A 22982-nucleotide genomic window follows, 5' to 3' on the forward strand; every position below is an offset into this window, starting at 1 on the left:
TGAGGACCTGGAGGATCCCCACGCATCCCTCAGAGATGGGCAGCCACCACAGCCACGTCCTGGGGATGCCCGGATCCAGCCGACTCACCGATGGAAGCGGCATGTTGAGGTCTCTGCCTTGCTGGAGGTCTGTGTGCTGGTGCTGCCCCCACTAGCACAGCCACCAGACCCCTGTGCCCTTCCCAGGTGCAGGTGCTGTGTGTGGCTGCAGCTCTGTAATGCGACACGTGTGGCAGCGAGAGCACTGCGAGACCACGACACAGTCTCGGCTGTGGACGAGGCCCTTGTTAGCGCTTTTTCAGCCATCCACCATATGAGAAGACTCTGGCTTAATCTCAGCTCAACTGGAAAAATGCCGATGACTGAAAATGTCATCAGCTGCCTGTGGGCCAGGCTGGCCCTGAGCTGATAAGGAGCAACGCGGAACAGAAATGTCAACACAAAACTGGAGAAGCACAGAGGGTGGTTGCATTTCTTCTCCATCATACAGTGAGGAAGGCTTCTCTGCTGTCAGTCCTTCCAGCAGCTGGACCTTCACTGAGGTCCCAGAGAGAAATTCTGCTCTCTCATAGGGAGGAAAAAAGGGGCTGATCTTGTGGCGGGAGAGAAAAAACAAAACTCTTGCCCTATAGGCTTAGGGTAAGTAAACCCAAGTCTCTTTGCTTTCTTTAACTTTTAGTACCAATCTCATCATGTTCTAGGTCGGAACCTTGTTTTCTTGAAGCTCTGGATGGAGGAAGGAGCCAGACCATGGATCAGATGGTGGGGGAAGGAGACCGGACCCACCCCTGTTAGCAGCCACCTGGAACATGGGCTTGGAGCAGTGCCCAGGCAGCTCCTCTTGCCCTTTGGGGTAAATGCAAAATGTGCACTCAGGACCCCATAGGAACAGCAAATATTGTGGCCCTTGGGATGGAGTGCTGGCAGAAGTAACTAGCCTTCCTTTTCTGAAGGGAGGGACGTGTTAATTCTCCGTGGGCAATGGGGTGCAAAGCTCGAAACTTGCCGTTTCAGAACAGTGCCTGAAAGCATCACCTGCGCCTTGAATCCGTGTGCTTCCCTTTTCCAGGCATACAGAGAAAACAAAACACAGACAAGTTGTGGGAACCACACCTGCACAGCCAGCAGGTTCCGAGCAACCTGTGGCGGTGCCGGGAGGAGCTGCCCGGGGGTGCCCGGGGACCGCAGCCCGGCCGGGGCATCCCGGGGGGTTCAGCGGCGGGGCCGGCCCCGCTAGGGGGAGCTCGGGGCTCACGGGAGCGGCACCGAGCGTGGGGTCATGGAGTGGGGGGACGGGGCTGGGGGACACGGAGATGGGGGACAGAGCTGGGGGGACAGGGAAATGGGGACACACAGAGATGGGGCACACAGAGATGGGGGTCAGGGAGAGGGCTGTGCTGAGCTGAGGGGCGAGCAGGGCTGCTTTGAGGGCTCCTGGTGCAGAGGTGTAGGAGAAAAGGCAGGGGAAAGGAGGGGAGCTTAGCTAGAGCTCTTGGTTTCTGAATGGGTAATTTAATCAGTGGCATTAAGTCCTTCCAATTATTTCTTGCCGCGGGTACTGCCTATTTATTAATTTTCTTCATATAAATCCATCAAGCTGTTGTCACACAGCAAGTAAACAAAAGCACCCCAGAGTTTTGATGGGACTGCATAAAAGCAAGCAGAGAGGTTAATTACCGCTGTTAATTATTTGCTTTGCAGACTCGATTGCACACAGCGCTGCCTGGTGCTGGCTGGCGTGAGGGTAACGGCGGCGGTGAGGGGGCAGAGGCCAGGGCCGGAGGAGCGGAGGCCGGGTATTAGCCTGTCCGTGCTGGGCCAAGGTGGTTTCTGGAGACCTCTGAACACCAGTGATATGACCAGGAGTCGCTTCCTGACCCAGCAGTGTGATTTACTTCATCAGCCCCGGCTTCCTGCCTCATCACCGTGCCGCTGGCTGCCCCGCCACAGAGGCAGCGAGGGGAGGCAGCCACGGGGAGGCTGCTGCAGGGAGCAGAAGGTTCAGAGCCTGGAAAACTGTCCCTGGAGGGAGTCGTGAAGGAAGTTTAAACTAATTTAGTGTAACAAAGGAAAGGTTAGGAGGCAGCTTGATCATCATCTCGAAATACTTATTTAGGAATGAGATTTATGGGGGCGGAGGGCTGTTTAATTTGGAGGACAAAGGCATAACAACACACAATGCCTGAAAGCTGAAGACAGGCAAAAAAGTGACATCTCCCTTGTTACTGCTTAAGGTTATCTGCTAATGTATTCAGGGACTGTAGAGTCTGCATCCTTCAATAACTTTACATCCAGATTCAAGATCTTCCTAAAAGATATGCCCAGCATCAGGCAGAAATTATGGACTCATGATTGTGTGGCCTGGTTCTTGCAGGAGTTCATATTAAATGATTTCATTTGATCCTTTGGCCTGAAGATCTATACATCTATGTGCAGTAGCTAGCAGCTGCCACAAACCTGTTAATTCCATCTGGCAGTTTGTAGATGACAGTGATATGATATATTTTGTGTCCATCTCACCCCAAAATGCTGCCCCATTGGGACTGCTTTATCATTGCACACATCAGGGTGCCCCTAAAGCCCCCCCTTTTCCCCTCAACGCATTTCAGTGGTGCACCATTTCTCCAGTTGTCTGCCCAGGGATGCATGAGGACTTGCTGCTGCACTATTTGATGAAAGCATGTTCTGTGGTCTGGGCTCTGCTGCTTGCTGAGGACTCTTGCAGTATGCAGCATCACCTGCAGAGGCTCTGCGTGTGCTGTTCTCTGGCTACTACTAAATGTGACCCTCACTGAAACAGTAGGAGCCAATACCTGCTTGTCTAGAAAACTTGACAGTCCAGGAGAGGGAGTCCTCTCTTGCCCCCAGGAAATATTCAGGTTTCTGATGGTCATGTCCAGATTTGCCTGATGGGGGCATGCCCCTAAAGCTCTTGGCTGCCAAGTTCTCCTCATTTAAGGCTGCTTCAGGGCTTGAATTTCCCCTCCTTGGAGTCCTGGAGTTGCTAAGCTGAGTGCTGTGCTAATGCTGGGCTTTGCATTTGATATTCCTCAGTTGGCTTGCTATGCTCTGTTGCCCAACCACGCGGTAGTTCCCTGACTGATGTACTTCGGCTGAGCTCTGCTGCCTCGCCCCTCTGTGTGGGGCCCGGCCCACAAACCCAGCGCCTGAGGCTGACCCCGCAGCTGCCTCACACGACTGCGGCCCTGCTGGGATGGTGTGGTTTAGCCAGGGATGTCAGCGAAAGGGCTCCAGTGGAGCTATGCTATTGTCATCTTGACCTCGGGCCCAGGTCTCGTATCTCCCAGCCGCTGGTGTTGAGGTGTTGCTGTCTGTCAGCCCCGTGGTGCTCTGGCATGGTGTGTGCCCCACCAGCAGCAGGTAAGAAGATGGCCTCCCTGTGCTAGGCCCTTGGCTTCAGCAGGCTTCCTCACGGATTCAGGCTTCCAGCATGACTCAGGGTATTACAGCGTATCCTTAAGATAACATCTTTTGCTTGCCAACACGTAGGCTGCCTGCCAAAGGTGGGGGAGGAGATCTGTTGTGAGTCTTTCGTATGTGCTCATAGTAAATAGATACGCGCCAAACTGATTGCACTCGACTTCCTGTCTCTCTGTGAGGAACTAAAGGAAGGGAAGAAGCTGTCCCCTGTGGGCTGCCCCCGGCCACTGCCCCACCGCTTGGCTCCCCATGCCTGCAGCCAGCACAGCACGCACACACAAAATAATGGGAGTTGGGGTACAGCTGAGAAATAGCGGAGTTGGGATCCAGCTTCTGCTGCATGGCTGGAGACCCCCAATCCTCTGACAGGGATGTTCTCCTGCTCCATGTGGGAGAGGTGCTGGTGTCGTGGTGCTCACTGAAGGGGCTGGGGTCAGCAGGGGGAAGCAGCGGGGTGGTGCTGGCTGGCAGTGTGGAGGTGTGCGCCGTGCCCTCGTCCTGTGGTGAGTGGGGTTACCTCAGACCACAAGACGCCAGGACAGCATCAGCTTTCCCTCTACTGCCTCGCTGCCAGACCATTAACTTTTCCATGTTAAACTCTTGGTACAATGGCTGTATTTTTAAGACTGCCACCTGAGCCAACTGTGCTTAGGACAATCATTTCCAACTGGCAAGATGCTTTCTCAAATGATTTGAAAAAAAAAATATCAAAGTTGTAAGCACATCTGTGACAGCCTTTATCTCTGGCAGCAGGGAAAATGAGCGTGGAGGCCATGAGGTGCTTTCTGAAATGGGAGTCTTCTCCTGGCGCTGGGAAGCGCAGCCCTGCCTGCGGTGCTCGCTGACATGTCTGGTGCTGGCCTTCTGCAGCTGGGTGAGAAGAGCAGCCCGAAACCCACCTGGTGAGGCTGTTACCCCAAACCAGCTGTGGGATCTCTTTATATGCACCATCTGACCATGCTGATGCAGCATCAGGCCGACCCAGTAAGGAGATCTGTTGTGTCAGTGAAAGGTTTTTGCTCACACACTTCTGTTTTTCTATCAGTCCCTCCCAGGTTGCAGGGTCAGTCCGCCACCGCCTCCCGTCCCTGTTGGCAGAGGAGGTAACTCCAATTTCTGCCTTGGTGGGAGAAAGTGGCAGCTTTTCCAGACAGTGGAGCCACCGGCTGTGCATTGCTGCTGAATGAGCAGGCTCAATTGGTAGCCAGTATAAAAAAAAAAAACAAACCAACAACAAAGGAATAGCAATGCGATTACAGCAGTTTACTTCAGCTGGGGCTCTGTCCCCTCTGTGTCTCTAGGAAAGCTCGGTGAGGTCCAGCAGCTTGCGAAGGAGCTGTGAGGAGTCCTGCCTGCTGCTGGCGCGCCACTGCGGGAGCTGCTGGCAGGCAGGCGAGGCTCTCTGCAGCAACACATTTCTAAGTTATTGTGCCAGCAGAAGACAAACACAAGGATTTGGACTTGGTAATACTGAAGAAAATATATGAAGAAATATATTTCTTCATGACTGGCCAGAACACTAAAGGGAAATGCATGGGGGAGCTGGAAGGGGCTCCTTCCTCTGCTCCCTGCATGGGTGGGATGCAGGGCTGCTGGCTATGGTGTTTGGGATGGGTGTACAGCTTGGGCACACCTCACTGTCTACCTGGGGCCACCCTCCTCCTGCCACCCTGCTGTGGCCACACGCTGCTGGCCACGGGCAGGGATGCACAGCCTGGCCTCAAGCTGCCAGCAGCTGCAGCAGTAGCAGCGCATTCACACAGCATGAGGGAGCTGCCAGCCTTTTCACAATGATTCACCCTCTGCTAATGATTTGCTGTGCTATCGGGCGATGCTGAGTGCTGCGATATTGCTGCTTAATGTGGCCCAAAGCACAGGCCGGGAAGCAGTAAGGACTTACTCAGCTGATGCGCAAGGAGCTCAGGGCGCTGTGCTGGCCGACGGCCTCGAGTGCTTGCCGCAGAGTGGCAGCCTCACCTAACGGAAGTCGAGTTTCTGGAGAATAATTTAATGAAGGGTTCATCATATTTCCAATTACTGGAAAAAACCGTGATTCCTCTTTGCTGTGTGGTACAGAGCCCACCCTTCATTCTGCTAGGCCATGGCAGGGAGTTCAGCTCCGGTCTGCACCTGGACATCCTTGTCCCTCATGCGGCTGAGGCCGAAGGAGCCGGCAGGGCTGTGTGCCACATGGGAGTGGGGTGGCGTGGGAGGGGGCTGTGGAAGGACAGGGTGCAGCAAGGATCAATTCTCCTGGCTGCTTGCAGGGGGAGCCCATGTAGCGACACGGCCAATGACACTACGTGCGGGATCTGGTCCCCGACTGGTTCAGTAGCATTAAGAGAATTGCTTTGGCCTAATGAATAGGGATAAGAATATTTCAGCCTTCTCCCTGGAAAGTGATGGTGGGGCACCAAGTGTGCAGCCAATTTCAGGTCTAGTCACTTGCCAAGTGAATGCAAATGACAGGTTGTTTTTGTTTAATGGAGCCCACGGTGTCTTGTCCAAAGCTGCTATCTCTTTCTCTTGGATTATTTTTTCTCTCCTTTCTGAATCAGACCTAACAATCAGAGATTTTTTTTTTTTTTTGTAAGAAACAGAAAGGGTTCTCAAAGCAGGCTCTCAAGCTTTAGCCACAGACACGTCACCTTTCAAATAAAATGGCCATGGTTGTTCAACAGCGGTTAATCTTTGCATGGCCGTTTTTGCTTAAAGAGCTAAGGGAGGTCTTTTTTTATTTTTTTATTTTTTATTTTTTATTTTATTTTCCACAGAATCAGGGCTCTTTCCTAATTAATTTTTTAGTTGACAGGAAGAGCAGGTTTCTGCTTTGTTTCGCCAAGTGTTTTGATGTATGAACAGAGACGTCGAGCAGGGTGTGTATTTGCAAAAGCGGCTGATGGGAAAGATCAAAACTGATTTGTTATGTTTTCAGAGAAAGGGGCTCTGCATCACAAAACAGAGCAGGGAGTGACTGAAGACCATAGTCCCCAGTATTATTTTGGAGCTGAAAGCAAGGCAGCAAGCTGATGACCAAATTCCTGTTGACTTTGCAGACACCACAATTTTGTGCCAGGTGTCTATCATGTCCCAGTCCCACTCAGTCCCTGTCTCTGATCTGCCCGGGTCTATATAACCCAGAACTGTACTGGGCCCTTTGTGCTCCTGTTCCCCTCAGCTGGAAAACCAGGGGCTGCTGAGGGCTTTGGGAATGGGCTTTGCTTGTCTTCAAGCATTTGCAAGCAAGCTGCCAAATCATGTTGACAATAGGTCTGCAAAGCCTTCTTTTGGCTGGAACGACACTTGGAAAATGTATTTCCCAAGTGGGGACTTTAGTAGTGATGAATCCCTTATTGATGTGGTCAGAGGACATGGCAAACACATGACCCGTTACCATGCTCCATCGGCCTGGATCCTTCTAAAATACTTATTTAACCCTCTCTGACACCACCCAGAAGCTTCTGCTGCTGAGCAGCGAGGCAGCCAGCATTGTGGCGCAAAATCCCAAATCCCTATGGGCAGGGGCAGATGGGATATGCCTGGAGGAGAGCTGGGAAAGCAGCGGTGGAGAGCATGGGAACAGGGCAAGCAGCCTCCCGCGCCGTCCTGCAGAGAGCCGAGGGCGGCTGCTCGGTGCGAGGCTGCGCCCGCTGGCCAGGACAGTGGCACCAGTGCTGCTGGGGGTGTCACCTCGTCCCTGGTGTGTGACAGCTTCTGAAGGCTCGTGGTCCCTCCTGGTCTTTTCTTGCCACCCAATCCTCCATTTGCAGCCTTTGGCCCTTTGTGGCAAAGCACTGCCCGGGGTGGGGTGGGGGGGGGCGTGGGGGGTTGTGCCATGGTGTCTGTGCTGGCATGGAGGGACATGAGATGAGGTCCTGCCTGGGCCCCACAGCCAAACCTGGGCATGCCAACGTGGCCCTGGGGTTCCTCAAGGACAAAGGCAACACATGAGGCTCTCTCTGCCCACCCCACTGTGATGTGAGCACATTCATCTTCACAGGCAGGCAGGCAGCAGCAGTGACTGGCCTGCATGTTCCTTCCTCAAGCAGTCCTGGCTTGTCTCTAGTGGATCTCCAGCAGCACAACCCTCCTGGACTGATTGCCATCCACGGCAACACCATTGCTGGGGCTCAAGCTGGTCCTGGGAGACACTTCAGCCAAGGAGCACAGACGTGGGGCTCCTGTCTCAACGAAGAGTCAAGGTGCCATGTCCTGCATCAGCACGAGCAGGAGCTGCTCTTGGTAAGTTAAGAAAATGCTTTTCTACAATTGGGGCTGGGAAGGATTTAAGTTTTTTTCTCTCTTTCTCTCTTTTTTTTTTTATTTTTAAACAATAAATAAAAACAGCAAAATCCATCTCCTGCCTCTTTCAAAACCAGCTCCTTTTCCTGATGGATAGATAGACATAATGAGATTCTCAAAGTCATAAATCTGCTGTGATTTTATTACCTGCATCTGCTGGGGATGATGTGAAGAGAACTTCATACCGAAAGGAACCTTGAAAGGTTAGAAAGGAACCAGCAGTCTTCACAAAGTCTTCATCTCAGCCAAGGAAACCCGCGCAGAAGAAAGCGCTTGAGCTGGATGAAAAGGTGTCAGGGCTGGATGCCGGCAGCGGGGTGCCTGTGGTGAGCGTGAGCCGAAGCTGTCCCTGGCGTGGGCAGGACCTGGTGCGTGGGGCTCTGTGTGGTGCTGTGCACAGCCCTCACCTCCTGAGCTGGCTGACCTCTGTCCCTGCTGGGTGTGCCCAGGGCCGGGGAGGTGTGTGGTGGCTGAGGGTGACATGACCGGGGATGGTCCCCATGCGGCCGGGGCACTGCAGTGTCCAGAGGTGGTGAAAAGGGGCTGGGAGAGCAGTGAGGGTGCAGCCTCCTCCAGGAGCGCAGGCGTCACTGCTGCAGGGTGACTTTTGCAGCGTGATGCTGCGATGCCTTTATGACTTCATGATGTGATCTGGTAGTTATGTTACTGTCAGAGAAGGAGGCTTAAACCTTCCTCTGCGTGTCACAGGGGAAGGTAGAGAGGGAGCACTGCTTGCTGGCTGCTGGATGGACTCCCACGCAGAGCAGCCGCTGCTCATGGTGAGACCTCAGCCTTGCTGGGCCAGGGAGGAAATCCAGAAAGCAGAGCTGTGAGTGGGGGGAAAGCAGGCGACATCCTAAAGCTGTGATCGTCTAAGAATATTAACTGATCCTGGCTTTGCAACTGCCAAAAAATGATGCTTGAGAAACGTGGCGCCAGGAATCCTGAAGTCACTTCTGTAGCCTTGGAAAATGCAGCTGCTTTGGGATGTCAGCCCACGATGGCTGTTATTATCCACTGTGCAGAGCAGAGCTTTTGTTGGGAGCTCTTAGAAAGGCCATCAGTCTTCACAAACAGTAGCTGTTTTTATCACCTGGCAGTAATGACACTCTCTGGTCCCCTTAATATCTGAGCACAGTCCCAAAGTGTGGCTGGGAAACTCGTCTCGGGCTTGGCCCCACGCAGGGGAACAGCTTGCAATTTTCTGCCAAGGTAGCTGTTACCGGTGTGGAGACGGGCAGGGCTGATGTAATAAAAGCCTCTCGGACAGACTCGGCCTCCCGCAGGTTTGTTTCAGCTGCTTGTCATGGAGCAGAGCGGCACACATCGCAGCGTGCTTCACCGGGTAAACCCAGCTGGTGCCCGGGGGGACGCACAGCCACCCACTGCTGGGACCAGTGTGTCCGGACCCCTGCCAGGGACGGGGTCAGTGGTGGTGGGTGCTGGCATCTCCCAGCCATCCCACGTCCCTGCATGGCCTCGGGTGGTGTTACGGAGCTGGAGCACTGGTCGCTTGACACCACAGAAGCATTTTGTGACCTTGAGTTGGAGGAGGGCTCTTGCAGAGACATCAGTGGTCAAGGTGGTTTTCATAGCATTCAGAAAATGTGTTTGGTTCCTCTCGCAAATGTTCAAACATCTTTAAAGTGTCGGTGGTGTCAAGCTGCTTCTCGCTCTGCTTTAAGAGAAAATAAGCTTTCTATAAGAAAAGAAGCCACAAAGAACACAGCAAGCCCAAAGTTAACAGTGAGCAGACCGAAACTAAATTAATGCCAGAAAAATTCCAGCTGCCCCTCCAAAGTACTGCATCTCATGGCAAAGGGTCCAGGGAAAGATGGGAAAACAGATGGGTTAGTGCATCTTTGTGGCATCTCTGTGGCATCTCTGTAGCGCAGACAAAGCCTGGGCTGGGTCCCTCTCCACTTGCCGAGCCTGTGGTGGGGACTTCCAGCCTGCAAAGTGGACAGTCCCCAAAACAGAGCTGCCATAGTGGTAGGCTCTGGATGCCCCAGGGATTTGCCCAGAGCCTTGTCACTCTGGGGCTGGGACTCCTGACCTTCCTGGAGGAGCCTCTGCACCTCGGTGGCTGGGCTGGGCCGCCTGCAGGGATGGGCAGCTCAAGCCTGAAAAAGGAGCCTGGCAGTGAGAAGAGGGCGAAGGATGGGGAAGGGAGTGGGTCTGTCCCCTTTGTGTTTGTCCATCTCTTTGGTGCCACGTGGGTGTGGGCGAGGAAGGGGAGCTGTGTTGATGCTCCACGCAGCTCACATTGGGCAGCTTCAGCGAGGGAAACAAACAGCTAGCAGTGAGTTTCTCTTTGTAGCAGATAATAGTCAAAACAGCTTGAAAACTATTCATAATGAGAGCTTTGAGAACAGCCAATGCTACACACACACATGGCGAATACTGTCATCAAGAGCTCTTTGGATGACAGTCCCAGCAGTTCATTATCCCCCGTCACTGCTTGGGGAGGGTGGTGGAAGAGAAAGAGGTATGAGTTAGTTTTTTGTTTTTTTTTTAATAAGGCTTTTTTCTAAATTAATTTCCACCATAAAGTGATGCAACAAAGGGGCACTAAAAAGGAGCCTCTGTGGAGGCTTTGCTCCTGCAGTGGGCCAAAGCCCCTGATGGTACGTGCACGGGGAGGAGGCTCAGGGGGACGAGCCCCGGGTTTGCTGTGCTGTCCCTGTTGCCAGCTGAAATGGCATGAACCCTGTCTGGGCTGGATGGGGGAGCCAGGAGGCAGTGGTTTATAATCAGCCTCCTCATTTAAAAGAGACACGTTTGTTTTTTCCAGGGACAGAACTATGGTTGGGTCTGACTCCAGGGTTACACTGATTTTGGAAAAAGAACTGGTGACCTCAGCCTGGCAGAAACTGGGGTGTTGGAAGAGGCATTCCTGGCCATTGGGCGGCTTCCTGGCTGGGCACAGCGGCTGCGCCCTCATCCAGCCTCAGTTCCTCTGGGCATCCCTCAGGTGCTGCAGGAAAACATGGATGGGAATCGGCCAAATTTGCAAAAATGTTTTTCTAGCCTGCCAAATTGCCCAGGCAGCTGTGATGAGGCACTGTCACTGCTTGGCTCGCTCCATGCCGTGCGGTTTATCAGCGTTATCTGCACTTCAGCTCGAGTATCTGGGGGAATCATCGCAACTTATTCCCCGGCCAGGCTCCTGAATCTCTTCAATTTGAGCAGCATTGCTGCCTTCACCACCTTGTCATTATCCTGAGGCCGATAACCTCAGGCAGAGGTGTTCATTTTTTAAGTCACTGAGCAGTGTCCTGCTTGTCACACTGCTGGTATCAGAAATACAAGGTACCGCAGCCCTTCCCATCCTCCAGAACCACCCGCTGAACCCAGCTGACTATTTCTAATCCCAATGTCAGTGGCGATAACTTCTTCCTTTGAAAACAACAAAGTTATTTTTGAAACACCGCCCAAGTGGGGCACATCACTCACTCATCATGCTTGGGGCCAGGTGAGGATGCTCCTCGTTGGCATGTTCCATGCCTGGCCCTGCAGGGCTGGGGCCAGATGTGCCCCAGGGCACAGCGAGGGCATGCTGCAGGAAGGGCTTGGTGCTGCCGCCTCTGCCTGTGGGCGCTCCATCCTTCCCCCGAGCCCCCGGCCGCTCGGGGCACGTTGCTGCAGGAGCTGGGCCAGCAGCCGTGTCCTGCTCGAGTTCAGAAACGCAAGGGCTGCCAGCACGGCTTCTCCTTTCCAGGAGCCTCACTGAGCCAGGGCTGGGCTCCTCTTCCTGCTCCTCCCTCCCCAAACCAAACCAAACCCTGTTTTTAGCTACTTCTGCAGTAAATCGCTGCCAGTGTGTCAGAAAGGGATGCAACAAACCCCTTTGTGCCACAAACCCACAGGGAAGCATCCTCTGCTCGCCCCAAAAGAGCTGCCCTGCCAGCGGGCAGCCAGGTGGGCGTGGGACAGGGAGAGGGCAGGCGGCCCTTGGAAGCACCAGGCCTGGCTTCCTCCCTGTTTGCAGGATGCCTCCTCGTCCAAGGAAATAAATAACTTGATAAATAAAAATCGCTGGGTGAGACGTCGCGGCAGGGTGCCAGGCCCAGCCCGGCCAATTCATTTGCAGCTCTCGTTAATTGGGGCTGACCTTTGCTCACATTTCTACCATGAGCACGTCCAAAACAAGGCAGACATTTAACTTTGTTTTGTGCGACGTTACTCTAATGTGGCTTTTTCTGCATAGCTCTCTCTTTTATGGTAATCAAATGTACTGCCAACTTTTCTCTCGCTATGTACACCAGCGAAGGGAACCAGATGCTTCTTGTTTTCCTCCGAAATGTAGATGAAGGTTGGTTTTTGTTCAGCCTTTGGAGGTCTGGCTCGCGGGCGGTGTTCCCTAGCGCCGGCACTCCTCACACCCTTTCCCGGCTCCCAGCTGCGGGCTCTGCTCGGTGCAGCCCTAGTCCCGCCCGGCCGTGCCAGCTTGGGGCCACGGGGAGCCAGAGATGGGCTGGCACCCGCCCCAACATCTGTCTGTCTGTCTGTCCGTCTGTCCCCTTGCTCAGGCATGCTCTGCACTAAGACGCATACTGCACTCTCCTGGGGAAGATCATCAAAAATACCCCTGCGACCTGCGCGCTTTTGGCAATTTTTAATCATTTCCCTCCTCTACCTCCAGCCCTACTGCTGCTGCTATTTTTGTAATGGCTTCTCTGCTTTCAAGTCCTTATCTTCTTTAGCTTTCCCTCTGGTTCTCACTCTTTATGCCCTAAAATCTTTTCATCACCTTTTTTTTTTTTTTTTTTTTTTTTTTCTCTCTTTGAGTCTGATTGGGCTTTATTTCTTTTCCTCTGCCAGATTTATGTGAGTTGTCAAGTCCCGCAGCCGTTTGTCTCTGCCTGATGACAGACTTGCCTTTCCCCCCCAAATCAGATTCATGGCTGTTCCTAAGGTCCTTTAATATTTTAATGCTCGGACCATAAATTTCATTTTCTTTAAGCCTCAGTCCTTCCAGAGGACTTGCAGAGGCTGGATCGGCAGCTGCACCCCCCCGCCCCCGGCACGGTTTGCAGCTTTGCCACATGCCCGGCTGTGCTGTGGATTTGCTCAGTGCAAAGCGTGAGGGAAACGTAGCATGAATTCACTTTTCTACAAGCTCAGACAATTCTTCAAAACTTGACAGGAATTGATGCTTTTTTTCTTCAAAGCTGTGATTTGTTGTGGACTTGTTGTGCTTTTTATTAAAATGCTATCGCAGAGTGCTTAAAGAGGCTGGCTTTGCAGATCCCAACTTCCTTCTGTAATAAACACAGCCATGGCTTACAGCTTTTCCCTCTGATGTGTCAGCTGGGGACTCACTCTCCACCACAGACACAAGCAGACTACTTAAATCATCCTTATTTCTCTCTGAGGTAGAGAGGCTTTGGCTCTCAGAAACTTTTCTCACCCCAAGTCAGCAAAGCCCCTCAGCCAGCAGGGAAGGCCGTGAGGCTGTAGCAGAGCTGGACTACCACTGCTGCAGTGTCCTGGGCACCCTGGCACCTTCACCACGTTTCAGGTCGCCTTGAAAATGTGAGGGTGCAGTGACCACCCGGGGGGCTGTGGCAGGCAGGCCGCCTCTGGATCGCTGTGCCCAGGGGTCCTGCTCTGCCCAGGAACGTGCCGCCAGGGCTGCCGAGAGAGCTGGCCTGGAAGCCAGGGCAGGGCTGCTCTCTGGATAAGCCCCAGGGAGCAGGAGGGCAGAAACAGCACTGAAAGTCTTCACAGCCTCTGTACAGGAGTCAGTCAGCACCGTCATTAAGCAGAAGGCGAGCAGCTCGTCTGCGGGGGTGACAAAGCAGCCCCGCGCCACCAGCCGGGAGGGAGCCGATAGGAAATTACCAGCAGCATCTGGGAGAACCATTTCCTCTGGTTTTGTGAACCAAGGAAATGTGCGCAAAGCCTTTTGCAGCAAACAGGCCCAAGCGTGGAGCTGGCGTGTTGTGCTGTCCTCCACCCACTGCAGCAGTGCAAGGCAGCGGGGCAATATTTCTTCCCTTGGTTTTTGGCACCCAGGCCAAGTGTTTAATTTGGCTCTTTCCATCTCGGATATGAGTGGTGCAGCCGAGTTATGATACGGGAGCCTCGAGAGGAGTCATTCCCTCTCAACACATTAAGGATTAGTTATTTCCCTATTAAGCTGCTTTAGTCATGGCGAGCTTGCTGCCTCGAACGCGTTGCTGTGTGGCAGGCGCTGGCAGCGGACCTCGCGTGGTGGCTGCCAGGGAGCAGTGCTGGCCCTTCGCCGCCGCCCCGGCTGCATTCACGTGTGAGGTGGCCGCTTGTGCAACACAGGCACACGTCGTGGTGCAATGAGCCCTGCCCAGGGAGCTGTCTGGTGCCGTTTTGGGAGCCTGGCAGGAACGGGGGACAGAGGCCAGAAGCCGCAGCGAGGAGGGAGGGGAGCTCCAGCCTTGGTCCTGTGTACCTGGGGGGTCAGTGCCCAGCCAGCCTCTGGTACTGCTCAGTGCCTTTGGACAGCCAGCAGCAGATTTGGAGAGGCAGAGGAGCTCTTCAGAGTGACAGAGCAGAGCGAGGCAACAGGAGGCTCTGTTTGCACCTGCCTGCAATTAATTAATTAAGAATCTACTCATTAGTGCAGCCCCATGGCTCCCCCTCACTGCCAAGCCCCCAGCTGTCCAGACAGCAAGCCATTATTTGAAAAGACTTTCTGCTAAAACGGAGAGCAAAGGCACAGCTAAAAGAAGGGGGAGAGCAGGGGTGAGAGTGTGCACAAGGCTGCAATCAGTGCTGGAGGACACGTGGCAGCGGCTGGACCCCTCTTGGAGCAGGCCGAGAACGGTGAAACGGGAGCCTGTTCCAGTGCTCGCCACCCTCTGGGTGCAGAACCTTTTCCTAACATCCAACCTGAACCTTCCCTGTCATAACTTCATGCCATTCCTTCAGGTCCTATTGCTGGTCACTAGAGAGAAGAGATCAGTGCTTTCCCCTCCGCTCCCCTCGTGAGGGAGCTGCAGGCCGCCATGAGGCCTCCCCTGAGTTTCCTCATCTCTGGGCTGATCACACCAAAGGACCTCAGCTGCTCCTCATATGTCTTTCCCTCTGGAACTATCACCATCTTCTTTCACCCTTGGACACTCCTTTTTATACTATGTCCTTTTATACTTAATGTCCTTTTTATACTGTGGTGCCCAAAACTGCACATAGTACTCAAGGTGAGGCTGCATCACCAGAGCCTGTAGTGGGACAGTCCTCGGCCTGCTGTGCCGCTGATCGCTCTCGTGCCACGAGAAGTGCCCTGGCCTCCTGCCACCCCCACATGTGCTGGAAGCGTGGTGGGTGGAAAACGCACCCCTGGCCCCTCCTCACCCTGCCAGCCGGGGCCCCACGCAGGATCCCAGCTCCTGCTGAACCCCCTGGAGATGTCATCGGTGCGGAGTGGCTCCATGCCTGCCCCTGGTGCTGGGCAGCAGCTGCGGCCCCGCTCTCCTGCTTCAGCTCCAGCCCCGCGCCACCCAGCTCCCCGCCGCCTGCTCTCCCGCTCCTTGCGTTGGCGGAGGCACGTCTCCTGCCGGGGAGATTTACAGGCGGTGTTAGGGCAGGACAGGTCTGACACTGATTGAGTCACTTATCTGCAGCTGCATCCCACTGACATCCCTGACAGCCGCTCCCCCAGTTACCGATCCGCACACCGGCACTTTATTCCGGGCAAGGAAGAGCTGTCAGGGCTGCAGCTACACCGCCACCTCCATCGAAGCTTCCAGCAGTCCTTTGTCGCTTAAGGAGCCTCTTTAGTGTGCACTTTAGTGTGCACTTTGGGAGCCACCGCTTTGAAATAAGGGTGATGGCAGCAAGATTTTACTTGCTCTGGAGGTGCTGGGGCTCAACAGATCGCCTTCTGTCTGCCAGGGCACCCATAAGCAAACACAAAAAGCCTTTCTGAGATGTGTTTGGCCCCACCGCGCCTCCAGCCCAGGCCCCGCAGCCCTGCGCCCACCGGTGCCGGGGTCCCAGCTGCAGGAGGCCCCTCCTGACGCCCCGCGATGGGCTGGGGGCTTGCAGGCTCCAGTGCCAGCCCCACCAGGTGCCCAAGCTGGGAGGCCCCAGCCTCCTGGGTGCCCCGAGGCTGGCAGGAAGGAGACAGGGACAGAGCAGGCGCCTCACACATGCTGCCGTGCTTTGAGCCTCCCCAGCCCCACATGCAGCCCACACCACATCCAGTGTGGTGTTTCCTACAGAAACAACAGCCTCTGTGCCCTCCCTGGCTCTGGGGAGGAGAGGCCGTGTCATGGGGAGGATGTGTGTGGCCGTGGGGCGACAGGCAGCCCAGGGCCATGCACCTCCAGCTGTGCTGCGGTTTCCCAGGGATTTTGGGCTGCCCAAAGCTCCTGGTTTCATTTTCTTGTTGTTCTTCTTCCATAAACAAAAAAAAAAGCCACTGAGACATAATCTCTACCATAATGTTTATTAAATAGTAATTTTAAAAGGTTTTTATACAAATCATATAAACACAGTTTGATTTTTTCTTTTTTTTTTCTTTCTTTTTTTTTTTTTTACACCGAAGAATCACAGTAAAAGCTCTTTAAGTCCATAAGTCCTGGCTCAGCCAGTGAATGGTCAAACACCTTGAACTGCAAACCTTGGAGAAGTTCCATTTCTGCATATAATTTCTTAATGGTTTAATTCCCATGCTCAGCCCCAGCACCTTCCCACAAAATGAAATCACTCTGCGTTGCAGCCCGCCTGCTGGCCACACGTCCTCACCATTAGAAGGGTGTGGAGGCAATGGCCCATTTCAGCAAAGGCATTAACACTGATTTTTTTTTTCTTCTGAATTTCACAAAGGGAATTGAGATCAGCAAACCTAATATATTTGCAGAGGAGGATGCAATGAGTTGAATGCACTGATGACCTTTTTTTTTTTCCCTGTTGAAGTTACAATCAAACACAGTTTTCTGTAGTAGAACAGTAAAGCACCCAGCAGAGGTAAGTGAGGTATCGGCTTTGCAGCATTATCGGCCTGCTCCTGCCCAGCAAGTGCACGCGTGGTCCCTGCACCACCTGCCAGGGGCCAGCGGGACCTGCGGGGCGGCCGCTTCCAGCCCCGTGCGCAGCTTCCCCAGGCCCATGCCAAGGTAGCGCCAGGACCAGCCGTGCTCTCCTGCCCCGGATCAAGAGATACAGCAACACGAGTCAGTCCCACGGAATAAGTCACGTACACAATACATACAGAGAATCCACGTGCGTGTGCAAACACACTATTTCTGAATATATGTATATACGAACTCTTCTCTCTGTATGCCTACTAGACACCATAACGTTACCTTTTTAATTATATATTTTCACCTATTTGCCTAAGTTGACTTTTCTACTGTATGGTCCTTTTCCATTCATCCTTCCCCTTTCCTGTGATTTGAAGGGGATAAAACCATCGAGCAGCGGTAATCCAGCTTTGAAATGGTCTGGTACATTTCCTCTTACTGCCCACTTTCCTTCCGTATAGGAAAACACCCATGTGGAATTTGTACATGAAGAATGCCAGAAGAAATAAGGTGACTCAAGAGGAGAATCTGAGATAGGCTTACTGCCATTCCTGTCGGGCACACAGTGTGAATTAAAAAAATAAAGGACTGTGTGTGTGTCTGAGTCTGTGTGTGTGTGTATGAAATGTGGATGTCTGGCTGACACAGCTGCTAGCATCTGCTTCACCAGTAAAACATGCGTACTTCTTAGAGTGGGTAAGTCTTTTTTTCCGCCTAAAAACTTACTGTCTGACGGAGCTTTTCATGAAACACTAGACAAATGTTTCTATTCCCACAGCAGCACGGAACATCTGTGGCACTGTCCGTGTTCATCTCCTCTCCAGATGTTGCTCGTCTCCCTGAACACCTGGCCTGCTGCAGGATGTGTTTGCAGGGACTGTGTAAACCAAGCTTTGCAGCACATCACACCTACAGTGCTCTGCAGTCAGTAAGGAGAAAAAAAATCCATCCCCAACCCATAATATTATGCTAGGCAAAATGTAAAACCAGGACGTTACAGGTATTTTTGAAGAGCTCCTGAAAAAACAAATCCAGCGTTCTGGAAAAGTTTCTTCCTTATGTATGTGCAAGCTGATACGGGCAATCCATCTGTACTAACCTGGAAATGAAGGCATTGGTTTGGGGCCCAGCATTTGAACTCTTTTTCTCCATTAACTTGTTTTCCAAGCACTCCTCTACACAGCACAGCTGGGTGGGGAGGTGTCAGCTGTGGACGATGTAGCCAGACCACTTGAAAGTAGAAGGACCAGGCTCCTCGGCCGGGCTGCGCCCAGCATCGAGCCATGAAGAACAGCGTCTTGCCGGGGAAGGATGAAGACCTCACTTGTTGTTCGATACAGCACTGGTCATCAGATGGAGGAAAAATACTTCTTCTAAGGCACTTGTTTAAACTAAGACAAAACACAGCTCAGAAATAAAACTTCACGTTTTTGCTACTGACCAGGAGCGGTGCCGGTCTACTCTGAAGGGGATGAGAAGATGGCAGCAATTTGGTCCATAGGTGCTGGCGGTGCCAGCTTGTGCCCTGCAGCCCCGGGGAGCAGGGGGCACATGGCGGGGCTCCCTGGGGCGGCAGGCACGGCTCCAGCCTCTGTTACCCTTCGTCTTCCCTCCCTGGCACCTGTGGGAGGCCTTGGCACCGTGCCTCGAGTCCAAGCCCCAGCGAAGCTCCCTTCTGAACGCCTGAGCGCAGGGAACCTGGCAGACTCTGTCTTTTGTTTGCTGCAATTTTCTCATTATAACAAAAATTAAAAAATAAAAAAATAAAAGAAAAAAAAAGGAAAAGAAAAAAGGAAAGGAAAAAGGGCAGGATCAAGAAGGGTGGGAGATTCAAAGAAAGGCCTTCCTCATGAAGGCTTCGGCTGTTTCAATCCAAGATTTGGATTTAATAAATGGCTCTTATTCACAAATCACTTTAAGGCTCTTCAGCTTCTCTCAAAGAGGTGCTTCTACACATAGGGTTCCTTTCTATTTTATTTCTTAATGACTTAGAAAGCGCTGTTGTTACCATTGACACCAAACCCATCATCCTATCTCTCCCCCCTGCCAGGAGAAGGAAAGTGAAAGGTAACAACAGGCTTTTACATGCAGGACTGGAAACTGCAGCTTCCTGGGTTTTGTAAGAAGTGCACAAATCCTACAGCCAAACCAGTATCCGGACAGGGTCTAAAATGGACGGGGTCTCTGTGTGCGCGTGTGTGTGTCATTTCTAAAGACAGGGCGGCTGAAGAAAGCCCTCAGCCTTCTCAGCAACTCATCAGAGAAAGGAAGTGGAAAATAACGATCGACAACTAGTTTCTCACATCCGAAAGGTAAAACCAGCCTCCCTCACCACGTCTCAGCCACTCACATCAGCAGAAAATGAAGATGAACCAACAAACAAGGGTCTTGGTGCCCCCTCGCCCGGCACAGTCCGGTTCGCTGGGACACCCGCTCGGTCCTGGTGGAGCGCGACCCGCTGACGGGACCTGGCGGTGGGAGCAGTGCTTCCCCTTGCACTTCCCACGCCACTTGTTTCCCATTATGGCATTCAGTTCCCATAGAAAACAGCAAAAAAAGTAACCCCCTGCCAGCCCACCTCACCAGGCGCAATGCCAAGGGTGATCCCCAGGGCACCTGTCAGGCCTCCGAGCAGCACTTCTGGTGGTTCATCTTGACCTTGTGCTTGATGCCATCGTACAGCTCAAAGTTGTAGTTCTCCAGCGTGGTGGAGCTCCGCGAGGACAGCCCTGCATACGAGCACGTGCAGTAGAGCAGCAGACCAGCACAGATGGCCCCAAGGAGGACGCCGAGGGAGCTCATCGCTATGATGGTCACCAGGATCGGATCCAGGGTGTAGAGCCAGCTTTTTTCTTTCTCCAGCTTCGGGGTTCCTGGAGAGTTAGTAGAGAACAGTGTGTCGTTCCTATCCGATCCAAAGTAATCTGCAGTGGAATGGGCACTTATTATCCAGGGATCAATTTTTTTCACCTTGAAGCATTTCTCACTTGGAGCTGTGAAGGCCTCACAAGATCTTATGCTCCCCCACGGCTATATCTTGGCAGGGCTCTCTAACCCAGGTCCAGAATTACTATGAAGCAACTAAATGCCAAGAAAGTTAAGCTCCCTAATTCCGTTTTACACCTCAGGCTATGTTAATGGCATGCTACCATTTTACACCCACTGAAACTCTGGCCCCTCAAGTGACAATGGGTTCAAAACTATGGCAACAACCTGTCACAGATCCCAGACTTAATTTTCTCCATTTACAAGTCAAAATGCCACACAAGCAGCAATTAATGCTTGAAAGATCAGTTCCACTTGTCCTAACACAAATACAATATATTGACTTTGCAAGGTTGCTTGCTGTTGAAAAAGGAAAACAAGAAAAGAAAACTAATGTCTTTGTCCAGACACTAAGCCACCGCTTCAGTGCATGTTCTCAAGCATGGTCTAGCTCCTAAACCTCATTAATGCTGACGTTTGTGAGTAACTGTAGCATCTAATACTGAAACACAAGTTCCCCCAGATAAATAGCCCATGTGGCTTTTCAGTACCAACCGGTGTCATCGTTGTCTTCAAAGCCTTGCTCAGGGATCGGAAAGTCATCCTCCATTCTTGGGAAGTTCACTAGAACAACAAAATGGGAAGCAATGTTTGTTTAAAGAGGCCTTTTGGGGGCATTATCGCCACCGGTCATTGGACTATAAGGCTGGCCAGAAGAAAACAATAGTTAAACTACTGCAAGGCTCTTCCTCACAGAAGGAGGGAGAGCTCTTCCTTTTCCTCTGTTGGCCAAAGTCAATGAGTATGTTTGTGCACTCAAGAGAATAGGACCTTCCTGCTACATCACATTTCACAACTGCCAAATGACCAGCTTTTAAGATGAAAAAAAAAAGAGAATGAAGTAAAAGAAACCAGATAACTTGAATAGCACTAAAATATTGTCATTGGTGCCTACATAATGGCTATAATTCACTATTAACATGCTCAAGGGTATTATCCTTATAACTTTGAATAGGATCTTAGTGCCTATCATTACTTGCCACTAATGCTAGATCCATTTAGCACTCTCTACTTTTCATCTTTCTCCATACATCTTACTGGACACAGAGCTCCAATGACCCAGTTTCTCTTTGGGTTTCAGATAAATTCATAATAATTTGAGGAAGCCATGTATCATCATTACATGTTTTAATGCAAAAGCTGGTTGAAATGGGGAGAGTGGCAAATGGGTATCCACATCTAGGCATTTATGTTAACATCTCTCTGATCAAATTCCTTTTAGTGATGACATTTCTTTTTATTGTTCAGCACAGATCAAGCACTAGTAACCAAATGCACATGCTGTAATCTGAGAAAAAGCTATTTTTTTGTGTAGTCTTCCTAGCATTATCTCTATGTATAGCAACCACATTTCTTTTCAGTTTTCTAAAAGAAAATGCCCTTTCATTTCGATCTGCTTAGATTTTTCAAAGCCGACTGTAACTCAGGGTCCTCAGCTGAGAAGGCACCTTCAACAGATCAGGAATGCAGAAAATCAGGGACTGCTAGAAAGCAGTAGAAGTCACATCCTTGAAATAGTTGTGGTTGAAAACCAAGGCTATTTTGTGTCTTGTACAGAAACAGCAAGAAGAGTTTTATGAGATTACTTAAAAACAACTAAACCCAAAGAACATAACTTGTTCCTAAAAAGCCATATGTGAATAAATTATTTGAAACCATATAAAAGAATACTTGCATGTATTTGCACAAAGCTTTAGGGCTGGGAAAGGCCTCCTGAATCATCAAATGCATTTTTTTTTGCTGTCATGGACAATGGTATGGGCCAATCCCTATCAGCGACATTTTGAGGTTCGCTCTGAGAGCAGGGCAGCTCTGCTGAGTGCCACGCTGCCCAAATGCCACCTTACTCTCTGGAACCCTGGTGGCCACCCCACCTCTGATTCAGCGTGGCAGCATCTCATGCTGGAGGGGAAAAACATGCATTGCATTCACTGAACCACCTAGTATTTCACCCATCCCTGACCAGCTCCCTACCCAGGAAGTCTAAAGCTGCAAGTCTAAAGCTTAGCTTATATTGGTACTGTCCTGGAAGCTGTGGCAAGCAGCAGCAACCCAGAGCATGTCAGCCTTGGTTCACTGGGGACTCCCCACCAGAGACTGACAGCAATAATCCCCTGCACTGGTAGCTTCCCAAATACCCATTCTTGCAGAAGTGTCCTTTGCCCTCCTCACTCAAAGGATTAAGGGATTTCTTTGAATTTTCAAGTGAACCTGTAAACATGAACAGACAAAACACAGCACCTGCCCCTCCTGATGTTGAGCTTTGCATCTGGTGAGTCAGGGAATTAAGCGACTACGCTGCGGGTAGTTTGTTGAAGAAACATAGGTGCACAACAAGCCCTCACTTTAGCAGCCATTTCACGTGATTTCTCAACACTTCCAGAACTGACAGGCCCAGATGGCAACATCTTAGGGCTGGGAGAACTGCCTGAGGGCCTCTTGCAAACATTTAGAGCCAAACATGTGGAAAATAACTTGCAAAGCAGTTCACACACAAAGCTGTCTGCCTCGCTGGTCCTCAGCCGGAGGACAAGCCGTGACATTTTGCCATCCCACTGCATCACCCGCACGGCCCTGTCAACATCAGCAGAGGCAGAAATTGGACTGCTGTCTGCCAGGGGAGCCCACATACAGGGGAGCAGCAGTGGGAAGTGTTTTGCCTTTCCATATTCTAGCTCCTCTAAATTTTGTCTGAGAACACTCTAGCAATTCGGTGCTTTTTTATTTCCCAGGGTAGTGTTGAGGGAAAGGCCAGAAAAAACAAAGTATCAGTTAATCAAGGAAAGAACACCAATTCTTCAAGCCTGAAAGAAAGGAGCACTGGGAAAACTTGAAAAAAGAGAACGCTTATACAAAAAACCCAACCCCAAATCTATTTGCTCTCCTAGCAATTGTCTCAATTCCCTATGCTAATATGACTCCAATTTCTGCTTAAAAGATATCTTCCCCCTCGCCGTTTCTCCTTTCTCCTCAGGCTGTTGGTAGACCCTTATTCCTCCATTTGCTGCATGCCACGTTATTGCTATTGGGTTGTGTGTTGTGTCACGCAGGGCTCTGCACTGCCCTTGGAAAAAAAATAACTCGGCTGGTCTTTTTTCATCCTGGGGTTTCTTGAGTCATTAACAAAATCAGATCTGGCTGCGTGGCTGTCTGTGGGAATTGAAGCCGGTGGTCGCAGCGCAGTTC

The 22982-nt window shown here is 51.6% G+C and overlaps 1 protein-coding gene across 4 annotated transcripts in view; it reads right to left on the reverse strand.

Moving 5' to 3' along the window:
• Positions 1-16158: 16158 nt before the first annotated feature.
• NRP2 (neuropilin 2) overlaps positions 16159-22982 on the reverse strand; it is an 86902-nt gene continuing 80078 nt past the window's right edge. For 2 of the 4 annotated variants that reach the window (XM_040560728.1, XM_040560727.1), the window contains exons 16-17: positions 20292-20360; positions 16159-19624 (exon numbers count right to left, since the gene is read on the reverse strand). In XM_040560728.1, the coding sequence (XP_040416662.1) occupies positions 19371-19624; positions 20292-20360 (323 nt within the window). In that variant the 3' untranslated portion in view covers positions 16159-19370. Of the gene's footprint in view, positions 19676-20291; positions 20361-22982 lie in introns of all 4 variants that reach the window. The other 2 variants (XM_040560726.1, XM_040560725.1) reach the window with 1 other exon arrangement.

The sequence above is a fragment of the Cygnus olor genome, chromosome 6 (assembly GCF_009769625.2).
Source record: "Cygnus olor isolate bCygOlo1 chromosome 6, bCygOlo1.pri.v2, whole genome shotgun sequence".
Classification (NCBI taxonomy): domain Eukaryota; kingdom Metazoa; phylum Chordata; class Aves; order Anseriformes; family Anatidae; genus Cygnus; species Cygnus olor.